General features: G+C 40.8%; 1 protein-coding gene across 1 annotated transcript in view; it reads right to left on the reverse strand.

Moving 5' to 3' along the window:
• The window catches only part of frem2b (FRAS1 related extracellular matrix 2b), a 41,474-nt gene extending 32,070 nt beyond the window's left edge, over nt 1-9,404 (reverse strand). Inside the window, exons 1-2 of the mRNA XM_068708588.1 lie at nt 4,255-9,404; nt 3,132-3,221 (exon numbers count right to left, since the gene is read on the reverse strand). Coding sequence (XP_068564689.1) covers nt 3,132-3,221; nt 4,255-9,310 — 5,146 coding nt within the window. The 5' untranslated portion in view covers nt 9,311-9,404. The remainder of the gene's footprint in view (nt 1-3,131; nt 3,222-4,254) is intronic.
• Nucleotides 9,405-17,626: the final 8,222 nt, after the last annotated feature.

The raw sequence follows: 17,626 nt of genomic DNA on the forward strand, positions 1-17,626 counted from the left end.
GAAATGAAAAAGAAACTGGAGACGGGGGAGGAAAGAAATAACACATCAAATCCACAAATTACCCACGATTATAAAGTTATAGACTATTATGAAGAATGTGCAGCATACTTGTGTTGTGTATTATTAGTAATATACAGCATTATTATTAAGTTTGTTCTATACCAACAGGGGCTAAAAGTAGCAGTGATTTAATCACACAGTGAGAATCCTTCTTTTATTGAGAGACCCATACTAATCGAAATGATAAGCATTTTATGCTCTGGCCTAATTGTCATGTTGTTATTTGTGGCAAAAATCCAATCTGGTGTCTTTATGTACACAAGGTCATTGAGTGAAACAGCAAATTATCTTCAAGTCTAAATTACATAAGCATCATTTATCAAGATAAACAAATCAATTTACTAACAGCTTATCATCCTTTTTAGTACTTCTTATAAAATCATTATATTTGGCCACAAAAAGCAAACATTATTGTAAATCATTACTGCACTCAATATTCACATGGAGCTTTGCCAAACAATGTACAAAAGTAGTTCAGGTCCAACATAGATTAAAATGTGGTCTCTGAACAACTTTAAAATGACACATCAAGCAGCAGAAGCATCGCTGCCAAGAAGAACTCAGCTCCTGGCAACTCAATTTAAGAGAGCCTGTGGTCCGCACCAAGACAATCCATCGATCAGAGACACTATGATCTCAGCTTCAATGGCTAAAACAACCTTATGGTCAAACTGCAATAAGTTTTTGGATTAAGTGAAATAAATGGCTTGGCACTTTCCATTCGTTCTCCTGTTGCGGAAAAAAAAAAACACGCCAAGAGGGAATTAGTGCCCTGCCCTGTAATGAGTGCAGGTTCTAAGTCACTTTATTTTTGGATTGACAACGGAGCCAGCACAGATTCAATAGCAATCAGTTGGGTAGGGCACTGATCCCAGTACAGTAAGCTTATCTCTAGCAGATGCAAAGTGACAGGTAATGTCAGTGGCTAGTTAGTTGATTTATCGATTAGTGAACCAACAGAAAATTAATCTACAGTAAAATGGACAACTGATAAATTGTTAAAATAATAAAAAGAAATTGTTACAGTTTAAAAACAGTTTAAGTTTGATGTTACCAGCTTTGTGAAGTTTGCTGTTTTTCTCTCTCTAACATATTTGGAAATTAACTGAATGTCAATGTGTTTAGTTGGATATTTTCCTTGTGTTTGACCATTTTAAAGATGAATAATTAATCAATTGTTTTAAAAAAAAAGGAAAAACTGAATAATCAATAGTTACTGTCCTTGTTTCAATCCTGTCTATTGATATTGTATATACGTACTGTAAACATGACCATCACCCTAAAATACATACATATGCAGAAAAATTCAGTCGCAAATATTAATTTGCATTCATACATATACTCAGAACTGTACACACGTTCACGGTTCATCACAGCTGTTAACAAAAACTCCCAGAATCCCACTGAGCAGCTGCGACATGAAAAATAACGTTACATCCTTAGAAAATTGCCAAGTGCAGTTGGTATATTTCCCAATGAACTTGAAGTGAGGAGGAGAATGTTTTCCACTGCTGAACATAACATAGTGCAGCTGTGTTCCAGTGAACACCATTCAGCTTCTCCCCAACACGACTGTTCAAAGAGCTGGAGGCTCTGTCTGGGGATTTAGGGCAGCCACCAGCACAGCTTAAATCTTATTAAAAAAATGTTCACTGACTGTCTCACAAGCTGCAGTGCAGTATGTGTTGAATCCTTATGGGTGGGTCGTCCAACAAGACGTTTTATCAATTTGTCAAGCAATTTAAGTGCAACTAATGCCACAATTCCCATTTCATAGAGTGACATTTTAGAGAAATAGGATTTGTCTGACCAATGCAATTTCATGTTTTGTTTTGTTTGAGCACAGACTATGATTAAGGACAAAACAAGACAGATGATGTTTTGATTCATCCTCTTATCAAGTCTAAGGATAATGTAAAATAATGTAGGGGGTGCTGGAAAAGCGGAATCTAATTGCCATTTCTGGAAGATAAAGGACAAGTGGAGATTCAAGTATGTCGTCAAACATTAAGCAAGCAGGAAAGAGAAAGAACGTGACAGAGCGAGACAAGTCTGGAGCGATCCATAACAAATAACCCAACTGGGACAATAATAAAGGGACCAACAACAGAGGAGCTCTGCATGGGCTTGGCATTTGCCAGCAGCTCAGGTAAAGCACTTTCATTCGGTATCACCCACTGATAAGGAGTTGCCCCCTGCATTTTAGTCATCACTCATTAGCACCCCATCCACCTGTTGGCATTGATGTTAACCTGTCTATTATTCAACTGAAGCCACAGTCGAGAGATGAGAAAGTGTGTACGGTGGCCCACTGAGGTGCTTGTGGGAAAAGAGGGCCCCTATTAGGGAGGTCCTTTGTGCTCACTCATCACAGCTGAAGGGTAGCAAAAAGGACACACTGTCAGGCACGCTGCTTCTGCTAATCGGCAACACCGGCATGATTGCCTCAAACCGTTTACTGTGCCTGATTACATATCTACAGTGAAAGGAAGGTCTTCGCTAATTGTTCTACTAATTACTTACTTGCTAAATCAATCATTACTTTCTAAATAAGGAGGCACTTCCATGGAAAAAAAATAATGGTGTATCGTGGGTGGGGTGCTATAAGACTGATGCTGCACAGTGAGACTAACATGAATGTTCAGATAAAAGGTTAACTTAATAAGCGTGGAAGCTCGAAACATTCAGACTTTTTGACAGAACTGTTGGTTGAGTGGAAATCAACAGGGCATGACATGAAAAAAAGTTATCTACAAATAGTGTATTTGTCTTTCCTTCTTGTTCACTGCAAGCCTATTCTATCATTTGCTCATGCTGAAATAAGAAACTATTGTTCTGGAAATTTCTCCCATCTGTGCACACAGCTCTGCTTAGAAAATTCTGCTTAATAAAGCATATTATGAAGCACACGCACACTTTTTCCTTCCCATTTTTAAAGAAATCCGTTACTCAAAGTTAAACTTGGGACTGTGTATCAAAATAAAGTTTTTAGGCCTCAAAAGTCAGCATTTTAATGGTGTGCTTCCACAGAATATGTTTTCAAGAGGGCATGTTTAAGCAAAGTCACTTACCACTGTCCTCAATGGAGAAATAGAAGATGTCATTTGTAGCATTGTCACCATCCCTCAGAACATAGCATATGTTCATGTCATCGATTTCAGCTGAAAAAGAGAAAAATGTGCATAAATGTCCATGACATTCGACTCATAAAAAGTACATCTGACATTTGGCTGAATTGTCGAGTGGGAAAAAATGTCCAGTTTGTTCCCGAAATACTATTTGTCAATAACTGCCATAAGAGTCCTGCTATAAGACGCAGGCTGAGGCTGCGAGATGAAATGTGCCCACTGCATACGGTGTCTGGGGGATCTGAAAGGAGCAACTGCCTGGTAACAAGCGCTGTATATCTAATAGACTGCTGAGTGACACACAACATAAAGAATAGCTTGATTGTTGGGGCTCCATCACAGCGGTCTGTTTGCCATCCTGATAGTGTGGTGCTAGACAGGGTTCTTTACAATTGTGTTTATTTGAGTGTCTATATTTACTGTCTGTTTATTCTTGTGAGAATTCTAGAAATATTGAACATGCCTCTTGGGGAAAGCGTCTCGCAGTGACTCAGTATATAAAAACAGGGAATACATGGATATTGACTGTACACAGATGCTGCTACCTTGATATTTAGCATTTACCAAGATTTACTAAGACACCCCTCTGGTCTGCTTGTAATATAACTTCTGCACTCATGTTTGCAGCCAGTGGTCTGCTGTGAGCCAGACTACTATGCCCTTGCCACCGATCTATCATCATGTCTGTAATCCCTTTTCCTTCTGTTAGAAATATGACTCTGATAATGTACAAATCACCATCAGTTCTCTCCCAAAGTGAAATACATTAGGCACTGTTTGAAAAATGAAATCCCCCAATGAGATCTGGTCAGCCTGAGGCGCTGGCATACTTCATCTCTGTAAATAGGCAGTCTCTTGAGTGAAAACAAAAACCTTATGTTTAAACTCAGCATTTTTCAGTAATCCGAGGGGAGCACATTTTGCAAAGTGAGTAAATGTAAAATGAGTTTGAGAGCGGGCTCAAGAGAATTATTATTAGAACTGTCTTTGGTGTGAGTCTCTGCACTTCATTACAACATGTGAATGTCACGGGAATGCAAAGCTGTTTGAAATGCAGCTCTCTTACCTTGTGTGAAGGTGGTGATGGTGGCATTTCCCTTGCCGAGGTTGATCAGGTAGCCGTGTTCTGGGACAACAGTAATCCTAAAGGTCACAAAATTCTGAATACTGTCTCTGTCCTCTGCTTTGAGAGTCTTACTGGTGATCACAAACCCCAGGTGACCATTCTCCAGAACCCGCAATGTTGGGGCACCTTTGTTCACCACAATCTGCGGCACCCCGTTATCCACTGGTAGAACAGTAATCTTCATCATTTGGGGCTTTCGAGTTTCAAATACTGTGTTGGGAAAAATGTAGAAGTCTGTGTGAGTGCCATCAGTGACGGTGAAGGAGAAGCTGTCCTCTGCACTCTCTGTGCCATCATGCTTGTAGCTGATCATGTTCTCATTCAGGTCCTGCTTTGTAAAGGAGGTGACAGGCCGGGTGTTGTTGAAGAGCAGGCGACCATGAACCGGGATTTGAGTGACTGTGAACTTCAAGCGGCGATCAACAGTGTCTCTGTCCTCCACTGTTAGCTCAAAAGGCGTGATGAGTTTGTTCTCTCCCTCGGTTAACACAAGGCCGTGTATTGTCACTACAGGCTTTTTATTGTCCACGTCAGTGATGGAGATGCGGAAAGTGCGGAACACAGGGTTGTAGCCATCAGTCACTTCAAATTCAAAGCTATCCATTTTCACTTCATCATCAGAAGTGTGAATGTAGTAGACTTTGTTGCCAGCCAGCTGGAGCTGTGTGAAGGATGAGATGGGCATCCCAGGTGTGTCTGTGCACTCCAGGTGTCCTCTCATGGGAGCTCTGGTGATTGTGAAAACCAAGTGTTCATCTGGGCTGTTGAGGTCACTGGTGCTGAGCAAGTCTGTTGTCAGAGTAACCCTGCCACCCTCTTTAAGTGATACACCTTTATTGATCACGTCTGGGAAAACCATGTCAATGCCACCCACTGTGACATAGAAGTATCTGTCTATCAGGGGATTGATGCCATCCGTCACATCAAATTTGATGAGGTCCCGAATCCCCTCTTGCCCATTATGGATGTACACAATTAAACCCTGATCCACTTCGTTCTGTGTAAAGTTCATTCCAACTGTGATATTTTGCAAAGTCCCAGAAGTTGTGGTCATTTGTAAATATCCCTGACTGGGCCCATAGCGAATAATATAAGTTAGCATGTCATCCTCAGAGTCCAGATCAGTTGCTTTTAAAACATTGCTGTTTATGACTTTCACGTCACCTATCTCAATTTCAAGGCCGTCATTGATTGCCATCCTCGGAGTCTCGTCGTCCACAGGGAGAATCATGACTATTACTGTTTTCTCTACACTGAACTTTCCGTCTGTGAGAACAATATCAAAGCTGTCCTCTGTGGTCTCTGAGTCATCATGCTCATACACAATGCTGGAGGCCTCCCTGATCTGATCCAAGGTGAAGTTAGAGACAGGGATAGTGCCAGTAGTGAGCTGATTGAGAATAAATCCGTGCTTAGGGGGTTTGGAAATAATGAATGTGAGCTGATCAGAGGGGAGATCTGCATCGGCACCATTCAGAATGGGAGTGTCGATGACTATGTTCATGCCCTCCATAACTACAAACTCTCTCATGTAAATCTCAGGCTTTTCATCATTAGAGGGGATTATGGATATAGGGAAAAAGTGCCTTTCAGAGAAATTGATGCCATCAGAGCATCTGAAAGTAAACCTGTCCTCCACTGGCTCGACTCCTTTGTGAATGCTTTGAACATAGTAAATGTGATTCTGTCTGATGTCTTTGATGGTGAAAGCACTAATAGCTGTCCCGGACCTGGATTTCTCTGAGCCTGGGGCAGGGGATATATTTTCCACATACCCTGAACTCGGCTGTACAATGATTGTACAAAGGAGGTGATCGCTGGAGGTGTCTGCATCATCGGCGCTTATATGAAGAATTTGAATGACATTCTTCGCTCCCTCCACAACAGAGAACTGTGGCCCCACAAAGACCTCTGGAGCCTGGCTGTCCATGGGAAGAATAGTTACATGCACTCTTACACCTGTGATTTTGTTTCCGCCTACAGTCCACTCATCAGACATGTCAGTCAAAGTGAGATTGAAAAAGTCCTCCTTTGTGGTCAAGCCTACCTCACCACTGGTATGAGCATAGACCACAACGCCGTTTATGACATCAGCTTGGGTGAATGTGCCAGATGGGACGCCTTTCACCAGAATTTCACCGAATGATGGTGGGTCCTCAACGATGAAGGTCAAACGGAGGTCATCTGTGTCCTCATCTCTTCCCTGAATGACATTACTTGTGATTTCTGTTGCTCCATTTTCCAGTACATCTATGTAGGAGCCGATTGTGCCAGCTGGAAGGCTGATAGTTGGAGTCTCATCATCAATCGGCTTCACATTAATCTTTATAGTGATTGGGACAATGTGGATGCCATCGCTGACATCTATTTGTATCAAATCAACTGTTGATTCATCGCCATTATGGATGTATGAAATTCTACCATTTCCAATATCCTCTAGGCTGAAAGTGTCTCCTCTTGTGATGTCAGTGAATGTGAACTGGATCTGGCCATGCAGTGGAGGCTGAGTAATAGTGAAGGATATCCGTTTGCTGTCTGTGTCTGTGTCTGAGGTGTCCAGCTCAACGCTCGTAATGATATGTGTGCCGCGTTCAAACACAGTGAATCCAGAGTTGGTTATTTGAGGTGGCGTGTTGTCCACAGGCTTTAAAAATATAGTGAAATCTCCTTCAACAATATTTCCAGAAACATCCTCCACAGTGTACCGGAACTGCAAAACATGACTGGTAATTCCAAGCTCAAGATCAGGCGGTTTGTAGGATATTTTATGGTGGTTAATTTGTGCCTGAGTGAAAACTGTGACTTCAGTGTTTGGATTTTCAGTTAAGACCAGAGCTCCCAATACAAGAGGGCTATTCTCATCTGTATCGGTCGGTGGCTGGATGATTGTGTATTTCAGATCCCGATCCTCTGAGTCCAGGTCAGTGTAACGGAGGAATTTCTTTCGGAAATAAGTAAGCTGATACTCGTGCACAGTCATTTGCAGAGTCGTGCCGGGGTAAAGTTCAGGTGGGACGTCGTCGACAGGGAGAATTTTGATAATGAATGAGCTCTCACTTGATTGGTTTGGTGGGTCGTTGTCATCTTGAACTCCAAACAAAAACTGATCCATGACTGTGCTGACGCTGTGAGGTCCAATGTGCTTGTAAAACAGTTTACCATCAGTTATATCCTGCTGCAGCCATTCAGTCACTACTTTCTCATACAGTTCATCCTCCGTATTAAACTTCCAGGTTGACGGGTCCTCTGGGGCCTCAGACTGACGCAGCAACACCTGCCCAGTCGTGGAAAAGGGAGGCTTTATTGTGAATTTTATTGAAGAATCCTCTGAGTCGATGTCTGCTGCACTGAGCATGAGTGATGAGATTGGAATCATTTGGTTTTTGAATAAAATCAAACCAGTGTTGGCATTGATTATGGGAGGCTCGTCATCAGTTGGCACGACAGTGATGGGAAACAGAAACTCCACCTCATTTGTGCCATCTGTCATTCTGAAAATAATATTATCACTGTATGTGTCACTGCCATCATGTTGATAAATGACCGCTCCTGCATCAAGGTCAGCTGGGGTGAAAAATTTCCTCCTTGAGCCCAGAACAGTTAATTCTCCGTGCCTCAGGCCATCAATAACAGTGATTTTGACATTGTGTAAACTGTCCTCATCGCTGATTTCCAGACTCTGTGAACTGGACAGAGGCCTGGACTGACCCTCATACAGTAACTGGCCAGTATTCCTAGTCACTACAGGGGCCAATGTGTTCATAGGCTTAACAACAATCATGAAAGCAAAAGGGTCTGACACGGCCCCCTCTGTGTCCACAACCTCAAACTCAATCTGGAAAATCCGCTCAGTGTCTGAATCCACAGCAGGGGGTTTGTAGGCAATTTTCAAGTCTTTGAGGTCTCCTTGGTAAAACGAGGTTATTGGTAAATTCCTATCATCTGTGCTCACTATGTAGCCCTCCTCAAAGGACAGGGTGGATGTGATGTTGAAAATTAATTCATCAGGATTAGACTCAACATCCTCTGCAGCCAGCATATCCATGGTTATCGCTGTCATTACAAACTGATCTACTTCCATCATCATCATCGCAACAAAGCTGGGTTTCGGAGCTGTGTTCTCCTCTCCGTCTTTAATCCTCACCAAAATTTGGAAAAATTCCTGATTGAGCAAATTGCCCTCCTTATCATGTAACTCCACAAGCATTGGAATGTAATCTCTGTTTGGTGACTTCAAAGCAAAAGTGTGCTGATAACGGATATTCATTTTAATAAATTCATCACAGTCCACCATTGTTCCAAGGCTATCCTCATCCACAAGTTTTCCATACCTGGGCAGCACGCTGCCACTTGAGAGAGAGACTATTTTGCATTGTTGTGCACTTTTATCATAGGTGAATTCTAAAATTCTTCTATCGATGGGGTTACTGGTGCCGAGCAGTTTCTCAACAGTGAGTGGCATATTTTTGGTTAGAACTTCCAGCTGTGTGAAAACGACTTCCACCTCCATCATAAACGGTATTATAATGGTACCTGTTTGGGTGTCATACCTGAGTTGTAATCTCACTCTATCCCTCGGAGGGCTCCTGGAGCCAAAGTGCGAATACTTAACGTCGTTGGGGCCAAATTCACACGGAAACTTTTTCGGAGACAGGTGTCCAGGCTTTTGAGACAGGGGATCATTGTCCAGGACCGTTATGCTGCATCTATCACCGGGCTGAACTTGGATAACCAAGTCGTTGATGGGATCAATGAAGACTGATCTCCCGAAAGGCACGCGGATCCCGTTATTGGCAACCAATATCGTGTCCTCTGACGGCTCGGACCTCAAGGCGTATGATAATCCATAGCTGTCAAAAACCTGCGCAACTGCATCACCTGTCAGAATCACTGCGAGCAGAACAAAAGCAGCGCCAGTCCTGTGCAGATGCGGGGGGATAATCCAAGCCATTTGTAGTGTGGAACCGCAAAGGAGACACGTTGAACTTTTGCGCATACACCCTGATAAACTAAGTACGGCGGTTAAAGTTGCAAGAATATAAAACCAGAGTTAGATAATAACACGCACCTATGCGCACTAAGGTGCACCATTCTCTCACAGCGGCTGTACACTGATAACATAAACTTCATACTCCTGCTTTGCTGGAGTAGGGAGAGTTACGCCTTCCTCTCAGCCCATTGGTCAATATCTCCGCTGGAATGCGTTTGTCAGGTTTTAAATGGACGTGGCTCGTGTCATTCGGGGCAGACAAAACGATGCCGCGTGGGCTGGACCTCATCAGGTTGGATTAGGTAAGAAAAATGAAAGAATAAGGCGATGTTTTGGGCACAAGGCGAGATTTAGAGCCTGCAGTATGGCCAGGAATGCTATTATGTTAAAAAAAAAAATACTTAATTTTACACAGTTGGGTGTTGTTTAAATAATCTACATTTGTTCTCTAATTAAACCTATTCACCCGGAAATACTCCTAACGATAGGGTTTATCAATCACAATATACAGCTATATATAGTATAGAAGAGTCTTCACTGATAATCTAACTGGAGAAAGGCTTTGTCTCCCTCTAGTGGTTTGCTCGATTAAGGAGGGAAGATGCTCGACACCCCTCAGCAGAAATCCCACACTACCCTCAATGTTATGCACATTTACCACCTTCTTACTGATGAAACCAGGTCCGTCATTAAATGCTTAGGTCAAACAGGTTCTGCGTTGCATGTACAGTGCCACACAGTGTGCAATAGATTGCTGTATTGTTTGACAAGGGACGCACGATGAGATAACTCTCCTTTAGCAGCTTTTCAATGTGTGAGGTGGTATGTTGTGTACACATCAGAGCAGGCATTTGACTTTGCACTGCCTTGCAATGCAGCCAATCCATGTGTGGCCACAGCACAGCTACTCCTCTTCACATAAGTCACCCTGCAAAATAGGCCAAAGTCCACTCTTAGAGCACGAGTCAAAAGTTCTATTTGCTAGAGTCATGCAGTGACAATGTCCTGTTTCCTGTTATGCTGCTCTCTCTCTCATCACACAGGTCCACAAGGTGTCAGACGCTTCCACCAGCAGTGCATTCTCCTCTGACTCTTGACAAGCCCAGTCATGATCCGGCCCAGTCAAGAGGACACCCACGCAGACACTGTGCAGCACAGCAGAGCAGGTTAACCACTACATTTGATTAAAACTTGGTGTGATTCTGGCACGGTGAGCCCCACTGCACTGCAAGATAAGAATCACAGATATTTTAGAATAGGTTACCATATGTGGGGGAGTCTAAACATGTTGAAGGCAGAGGGAGCCATTACACTCATTACTATAGGCTCCTATCGTGTTTACTGTTAACTTAAGTTAACTTAAAATGCCACTAAGTTGAAAAATAAAATCTGATTTATCTAACTCAACTGTTGTTTTTTATTGTGCATAGCTACAGAACAGCTGTTCTGCATGTTTGATATAGCCCTCAGCCTTTAGATGTACACACATACCCATGCCCCCCCTGTCCATCTGTAGCCTCCCTAGAGCTTTTTATTACCTGGAAACATTTTACCTTAACTGTGCTCAGTCCCCTCTGATCCCTTTCAGATGCTTTTCATTCCATTCACAAAGTAGTGGGTGCAACCATTGTGTCTGCACCTACCTATTGTTGCACTTTAATGACATACAAACCGTCTCGCAGCTGGCATGTGTTGAAATCAGTACACAGTAGCTGCCATAACAAACCGTGCAGTTGAGTTGCACTGGACACTGTTGACAGGGTCCAATTATAAATATAGCCAAGCAAACTGCAAGGCAAAGCCCCCAGGCCTTGACAGCTCCTAGTTACAAGAGAAAATGAAAAAGAAGATGAATAGAACTTTCTGAGAGCGGCGATGGCAGAGAGGGAATTGGATCATACCCAAACCTTCTGGCTTATTTTTGAGGCGAGGGGAAGTTTGATGATATTCTGTCACATCACATTTATATCAGATTTATTGAAAATGACCAATCCTTCTTAGAAGATAGAACTGTTGGTCTATAAAGGAAGTGAGGATGCCAGTCACACTGATGTGCAGGTGATTTATTGTTGGGCAAAGATACACATGGTGCAGGTGGGTTTTAGGCTGTAATATTGCAGCTCAGCTCACTTTTGAATACCACGTATGTAAATGTTGATCAGAATTTTAAAAAATGATTTTAGGTTGCTCATTAAGATGTTCTCACTGTGGAACATTTAAAAACATTTAAAGCTGGGGGTTTTTTTTTTTTCAAAGCTCATCTAGTAGAACCTAAAGTTGTTTTGCTTTGCAATAACTCAGCTGACAGCTAAATATGAATGTAACAGCAGTCCAAAGATACTGACAGCCTAGAAGAAACCAATAAAACATATTGATGTTAGATGTACCCACAATCTAAAAATATCCTCTTTTGCCTGTTGTTTACAGAAATACTTACTTTCAATGTCCTCTCAGCCTTGTCATCACTACACACGCTGACAGGCCCAAAACGGAAAGGCTTGTGTTCCCTGCTGTCCGTGACGCCACTGTCATTGTACCCGGGTTAACAGAGATAGGCATCATGTAAGCTGCCTTAAGCTCTGAGAGGTGACATCAAGTCAACCTTGATACATGGATAATGAGGCGCTGCTGGATGGACCATCTGTGTCTTCAGTGCTGAAATCGGCAGTCAAGTGAACTGCTATCATTGTTTTGTTTGTGTATAATGTCTTTATCAACATTAACAACATGTTGTATTGCTCTGCATGCTTGAGCCCTACACCCCTAACATGGACTGTCTCTGTGTTTAATAAAGCAATGAATAATCAAATAAATACAAGTGTCAAAATCAGACATAAATCCTGGATAACGTGAATTTAGACGGTATCTCTAATCAATTCCACATATATTCCCTTCCTGGCAAGAAATACTTTCGATAATTGTCTCCTTTGGTGTCACCCAAGTGCTTGTGGCGGTGTTGCTAAAGTGACTCCATTTGAACAATTCCGTGGACTTATCAGGACTATTTCTGTTGGTAGCTATTCCCTAGAGACAATACAACTCCAGCCCCACTGATCTCATGAAGGCTATTTTAGTTCATTACGTCTCTGTCAGGAACAATTCTTTTGATGTTTGAAGCCGGATTGGTGGCAGCAGCTATTCTGAAGTCCTCCACTATAAAGGTAAATTGTGTAACCCATAGAAACACAAAGCAGAGCCAACCGGCAGCCAAATCCATCTTCCACAGCTTATATTACTCTTGGGATACTACAGATCTAAAAAGGCAGCAGAACCAGTCAGGTTTAATCATATTCTGCATTTGTGCTCCCAAAATCCCCAGGTGTGTGTCGACACATGTATTAAGATAATGTATGGCCAGAGCAATCATACTGCTTACAAAACAAATCAAGTCTTATTTAGGTTTATTTACAGCCTGCTTTTAATAAATAGGTTCATTGCGGTGCTTTGTGGAAAACAAATGAGACAAAAAAAAATTGCAAGGACAAAACAAAAGAAAAATAAATAAATTGAGTTCTAATAATGGGGACACAAATATCTGTGTGTAAAATATGAGTGTGTGTGTGTGTGTGTGTGTGTGTGTGTGTGTGTGTGTGTGTGTAGATAAGAAGTTTCAGGAGGTTAAAACTCTCTGACCACATTGTTGACCTCCACTTGAAGCAGGGCACAGCCTCAGACTTGCGGTTTATCATCATAATGCAGGAGTAAAACCACAGAATGAAATGGAGACTGGTGCTTATGTGACTAATGCTGTGGCATTTAAGTCTTCCAATTTCAAACCTCAAAAACATTTTTTTTTTTTACAGACTATGAAGCTTATTTAGTAGTGAATGTCACGGAATTTACAATTCAGAAATGCAAAGTTTCATAGATGACTTTTTCATGTAAATTCTGTAAAACATAAAGCTGAAAATACTTTAATACTTTCTGTGTTAGTCAATATTTACGTATATGTCATTGTAAGGTAATATATTAATACATGTCGATTTTTGCGTTGCTTGTTATTGTATAGGGATTTTTTTCTGTTTTAGGAAAAATACAGTACTGAGATTCTCTATTGTTGTTTCTGTATAATGTTGCACACAGACTTCTGAGTTAAAAGACACCAATCTGGCTGTAAAATCTGGCCAAACCATATACGTAAGTACCATTTAGAACCTTTCTGTCCTTCTGCAATCCAATATATTCAAATTTAATATTTTTTCCATTTAATTTTGCTTCTATTATGTTGCTTACATGTGGGCACATTTGATCATTTTTAGTAAAAATAACAATTTACACACTGTAGACTTTTATCTGGCCATAGTGCGAAGGGTGACATACATCATTGCTTTATTATTTTAGAATATTGTAAAACGCCAAGTTCATAGAATGTTATGTTATTTTTGACGACTCTGAAGATGTATGTATGTTGTCAAGAAATGCTATGAAACCATTTAAATACATTCTAGTAAATGTATTGTTTTACATGCATCCAGTGTCTGCCACAAATACGAAGTGGCGTAACACACAACCACTGGTGGTACCAAATCAAGGTTTCTGTCTACGTGTGACAATAATTGCTTGATGTTGTTGCACTCTTGTAAGGTGCCAGTTACAGAGAGATTTTAATGAAGTACGATGTGTAGTGCTGTGCCAAAAAGCCTCTAACAGTGCAAAAACAATTGTAGGGGCACCAGGGGCACTGTCAAAACTGCCTTCATTATATTCTAACTAACCTGACTAATATGGTGGCAGTTAAGGACAAAAGCAAAGGCCAACCAGCAGACATTTAACCATTCATCCGTAACTGAAAACCGCGTCTTTGACTTCAGACTTTTATGTTATTAACAACTCAAAATCTTGGGCTTCCTGTGGAGGTGTAGTCGCCCACAGGCCAAAGGTTACATCATGTAATCGGATTGCTGCCAGATACCCCGCAGGCATTCCTTCTCCTGATGAGTTTTAAAGCTGAGAGGCACTTAACATGCTTGCCCACCCTGCGGGCTGAACTCATTTATACTGCGCACAACGAAAGAAAAATGAGAATTCGCCCAATTGGAGTCACTTTGTGCCATCTGCATGTTGTCACATCATCAGCAGAAAAATGTTATTATGAGATTTCGGATTTGATTATTATAAAACAAAAGTGCAAATTGTGCAGCGTATGACCTTCTGCACTGAGAGGAAATTACTTTGATTAAAAAAAAAACATAAATAGTGCAATGAAAACAATTTAATTCTAGAAAATTGAAATGATGATACTCCCCAAATATTTCCATTCAATTTAATTTAATTTAATTAAATTGAAGAATTTAATCTTCTCATGTGTAGTGGACTTGCAGCTGCATAGTCTTGCCATTCCTCTTTGCTACATTTTATGCTCCTCAACCCTTTTGAGTTCCCAGTTTCTGCTGAGCTGACTGCGTTCTCTTTCTACTGTTTGATCAAAAGTTGGGGACTAAGTCAGCAACAATATCATCTTGATGAAACAGAGTGCATTCACTAGATGCTCGTGAAAAAGTTGCACACACTGCACATGTGGGGACAGTAATGCTTTCTCTTGGAATGCATTTCAGTGTTATCATTGATATGTTATTATCAAGATTTATTTTTTAGAAAGAGAACAAAGGACATTGTGTTGGATTTACCCTGACATCGTGAAATGTACTGTCTCGGAGTGACAGTGTCTACAGTATGTGGGTGCCTATTGTTCCAATAGTCTGGGGAATGTCTCAAAGTCCCCCTGCCAAGCTGTAATTGACTTAATCTCTACCATTAGCCCCAAGTCACCAAAGTCAGCTGTCATCTGTTAGAGTTAACTGTTGTAACAAGGTGCTTTTTATGCTCCCTGAGAGATGTGAGTTTTAGCTATGAGACTTAAGGGTGATTTTTAACCCCTTACCCCACAGCACTGCACACAAACATACACACATCTCCCCTGCTGACAGCTCTAATAAGCACCAGCACACAAACTGACAAACTCTTGCTCCGTTTTGTCAGGTGATGGGGTGTTGCTGATCTTATTGAGTTTGGTTATTACCCCTGCAGACAGACATAAACAGAACCTATAACCTCCAAGCATCGTCACCCCTCCACAGGAAGCAAATAACAAGTTGCTGCAGAGTATTTGGAGACAAACAATATACCACCTTTATTTGGATAGTGAGAAAAGTCAACATTTGATTTTCATTTTCAGAAAGCAAGCTACAATATTCAAACATGTACATTTTGTGTATAATAACAACTGTGAATATGATTTACCATATACTTCACTGCCACTGCCAGAAGATGGCAACATCACATTGTACATAGTGTTTTGCAAAGCATCTATTCTATAATGAAGGTAACAATCTAAGAATAAAGAATAATACATCATTTAAAACTTAAATGTCTGACTTTACTTTGATGAATTAAGTGTGATTTCATGTCTAATAACATTGATTGATTAATATGAAGCTAATGTAAAGTACATATATATATATGGGTTTAAAATTAACATGAAACATCTTAACTGAAAAACAGAGATAACTGAAAGAAACTGTAAGTCTACTTCGAATTATGGTGCGTCATATTAACAGTTATGTGCTTCGGCGCTGGGTATGGGACAGAATTAAATACATGTAGTGCAAATGTATGAATGTTCTGCTTGCAGATCTGGAACTAAGAGAGAATAGTAACTTATCATTGAACAATACTGCCATACTTGTAGAAAACATTTACTGTAGCTGTGTTGTAGCGTCTCACTAATGAAAGACTGGCAGGCCTAATTAGTTCAAGATCTTATCTAATGACTTTGAATTTCTGTTGCCAGGTTGACTATTGCATCAGCGTTCATTTTTAGAAGCGGGGTCAAAACATGGGTGATACATTCTGCATCTAATTGACACAGAGCTGGACTGCAATGCCAAATAAGTTCTACACTCTTAAGACTGACGACCTCCTGTGAAGTGAAACCAGCCATGCATAACATACAAAACAACATTTTGTAAATTTATTGATTTCACCATGATATCTGATCTAAAGTTTACCGCTGAGAATTCACACACTTTTTTTCTAAGTGCTCTTCTGTTTTCATTATTTATTATATGCAGACCAAAGACATAAACCCCAAGTGCTGGCACAAGAAAAGTGAGGTGAAAGCAGTAATCAACATACCGAGAACTGGGTCAGAAGACGCTTTGGCAATAGCAAACATCATTAACAAACATGTGGCCTAGATTTTAAAACCCTCACTGAACATAAACCTTTGTAGAAAGTTTATTTGCTTCTCAAACAGTCTCCCCCTACATTCACTTCTTAGGAAATGTTTTTCCTTAAAAGGGGAAACAGTCGGTGACTTCTCCAGGTATGCAGCTGCCACCAAAGAGCAGATAAGACAGACAGTCATTTTAAAAAAGTGCCATTAGAAGTCTGGTGGCCTTAAAAATCTGTACTCCAGATGAGGCCCATCCGGATTTTGGCAGAGAAGGAAATCTCTCTCTGCCCTCTAGTGGCAAGTGAGCTTAGTAATTTATCAAGAGAATCACTGAGTTATTATTAATAGCTCAATAAGTTTGTTGACTTTGTACATTCACATAATGTTAAAGAGAATTGTTTCTCAAAAAAAAAAAAATAGCATCTGTGTGTTTCTCACAACTGATAATAATTTCATATCTACACCTGTTTTTCTGCTGTGTTGCAGTATAATATTACTCATGTAAACCTCAGAAACATTAACACCTTTAGTTTAGTTGTTGTCTAGAGCTAGTAACCAAACAACTGTCACCCCCATCAGTTTGGGGCTAATAATAGGTTCCAATCCTGCATTTTGAATTTGGTGGGGATAACATTTTGTTTGGAAGGATAGTTTCTTTAAAATGTTTTTGTTTGTGGACTTACCAACAGAGCCTGTTCCTCAGGTCTGTGACAATGTTAAAGGCTATAAAGCAATGCTTAGCCACAGGGCAATAAACAGAAGGTGTAAAAGAAATACCTAGATTTGTTGCATTGTGTCTGGACCAGGAAGAGGAAAAATATTGCAATACAGGTCACATTCTGCAGTCTGGTGTCAGCTCTTTCTATCAACAACTGTCCTCTACAAAAGGTACCAAAAACACAAAATATAGAACATGAGGTGATCATACAGTGTGACCTTAACCTAAATTGACATCGGCGTGTTATGGCAGGAAATTCAACCAGGAAATAGATATAATATCTGAAAGGTGGCCACATCCTGGCCTTCACTTTTTCGGTTGGACTGAAAAGAAAATAGTTTACAAAATGCTCCTCAGGGCAAAGAACTGTACAGCAGCTGCCTCGGCTGTATGCTGAAAAGACACACGGGCCAAAAAGGACAGATGCAGC

Source organism: Cebidichthys violaceus, unplaced genomic scaffold (genome assembly GCF_023349555.1).
Source record: "Cebidichthys violaceus isolate CVI_PGR_0920_01 unplaced genomic scaffold, fCebVio1.0.p SCAF_1, whole genome shotgun sequence".
In the NCBI taxonomy this organism is placed as follows: Eukaryota; Metazoa; Chordata; class Actinopteri; order Perciformes; family Stichaeidae; genus Cebidichthys; species Cebidichthys violaceus.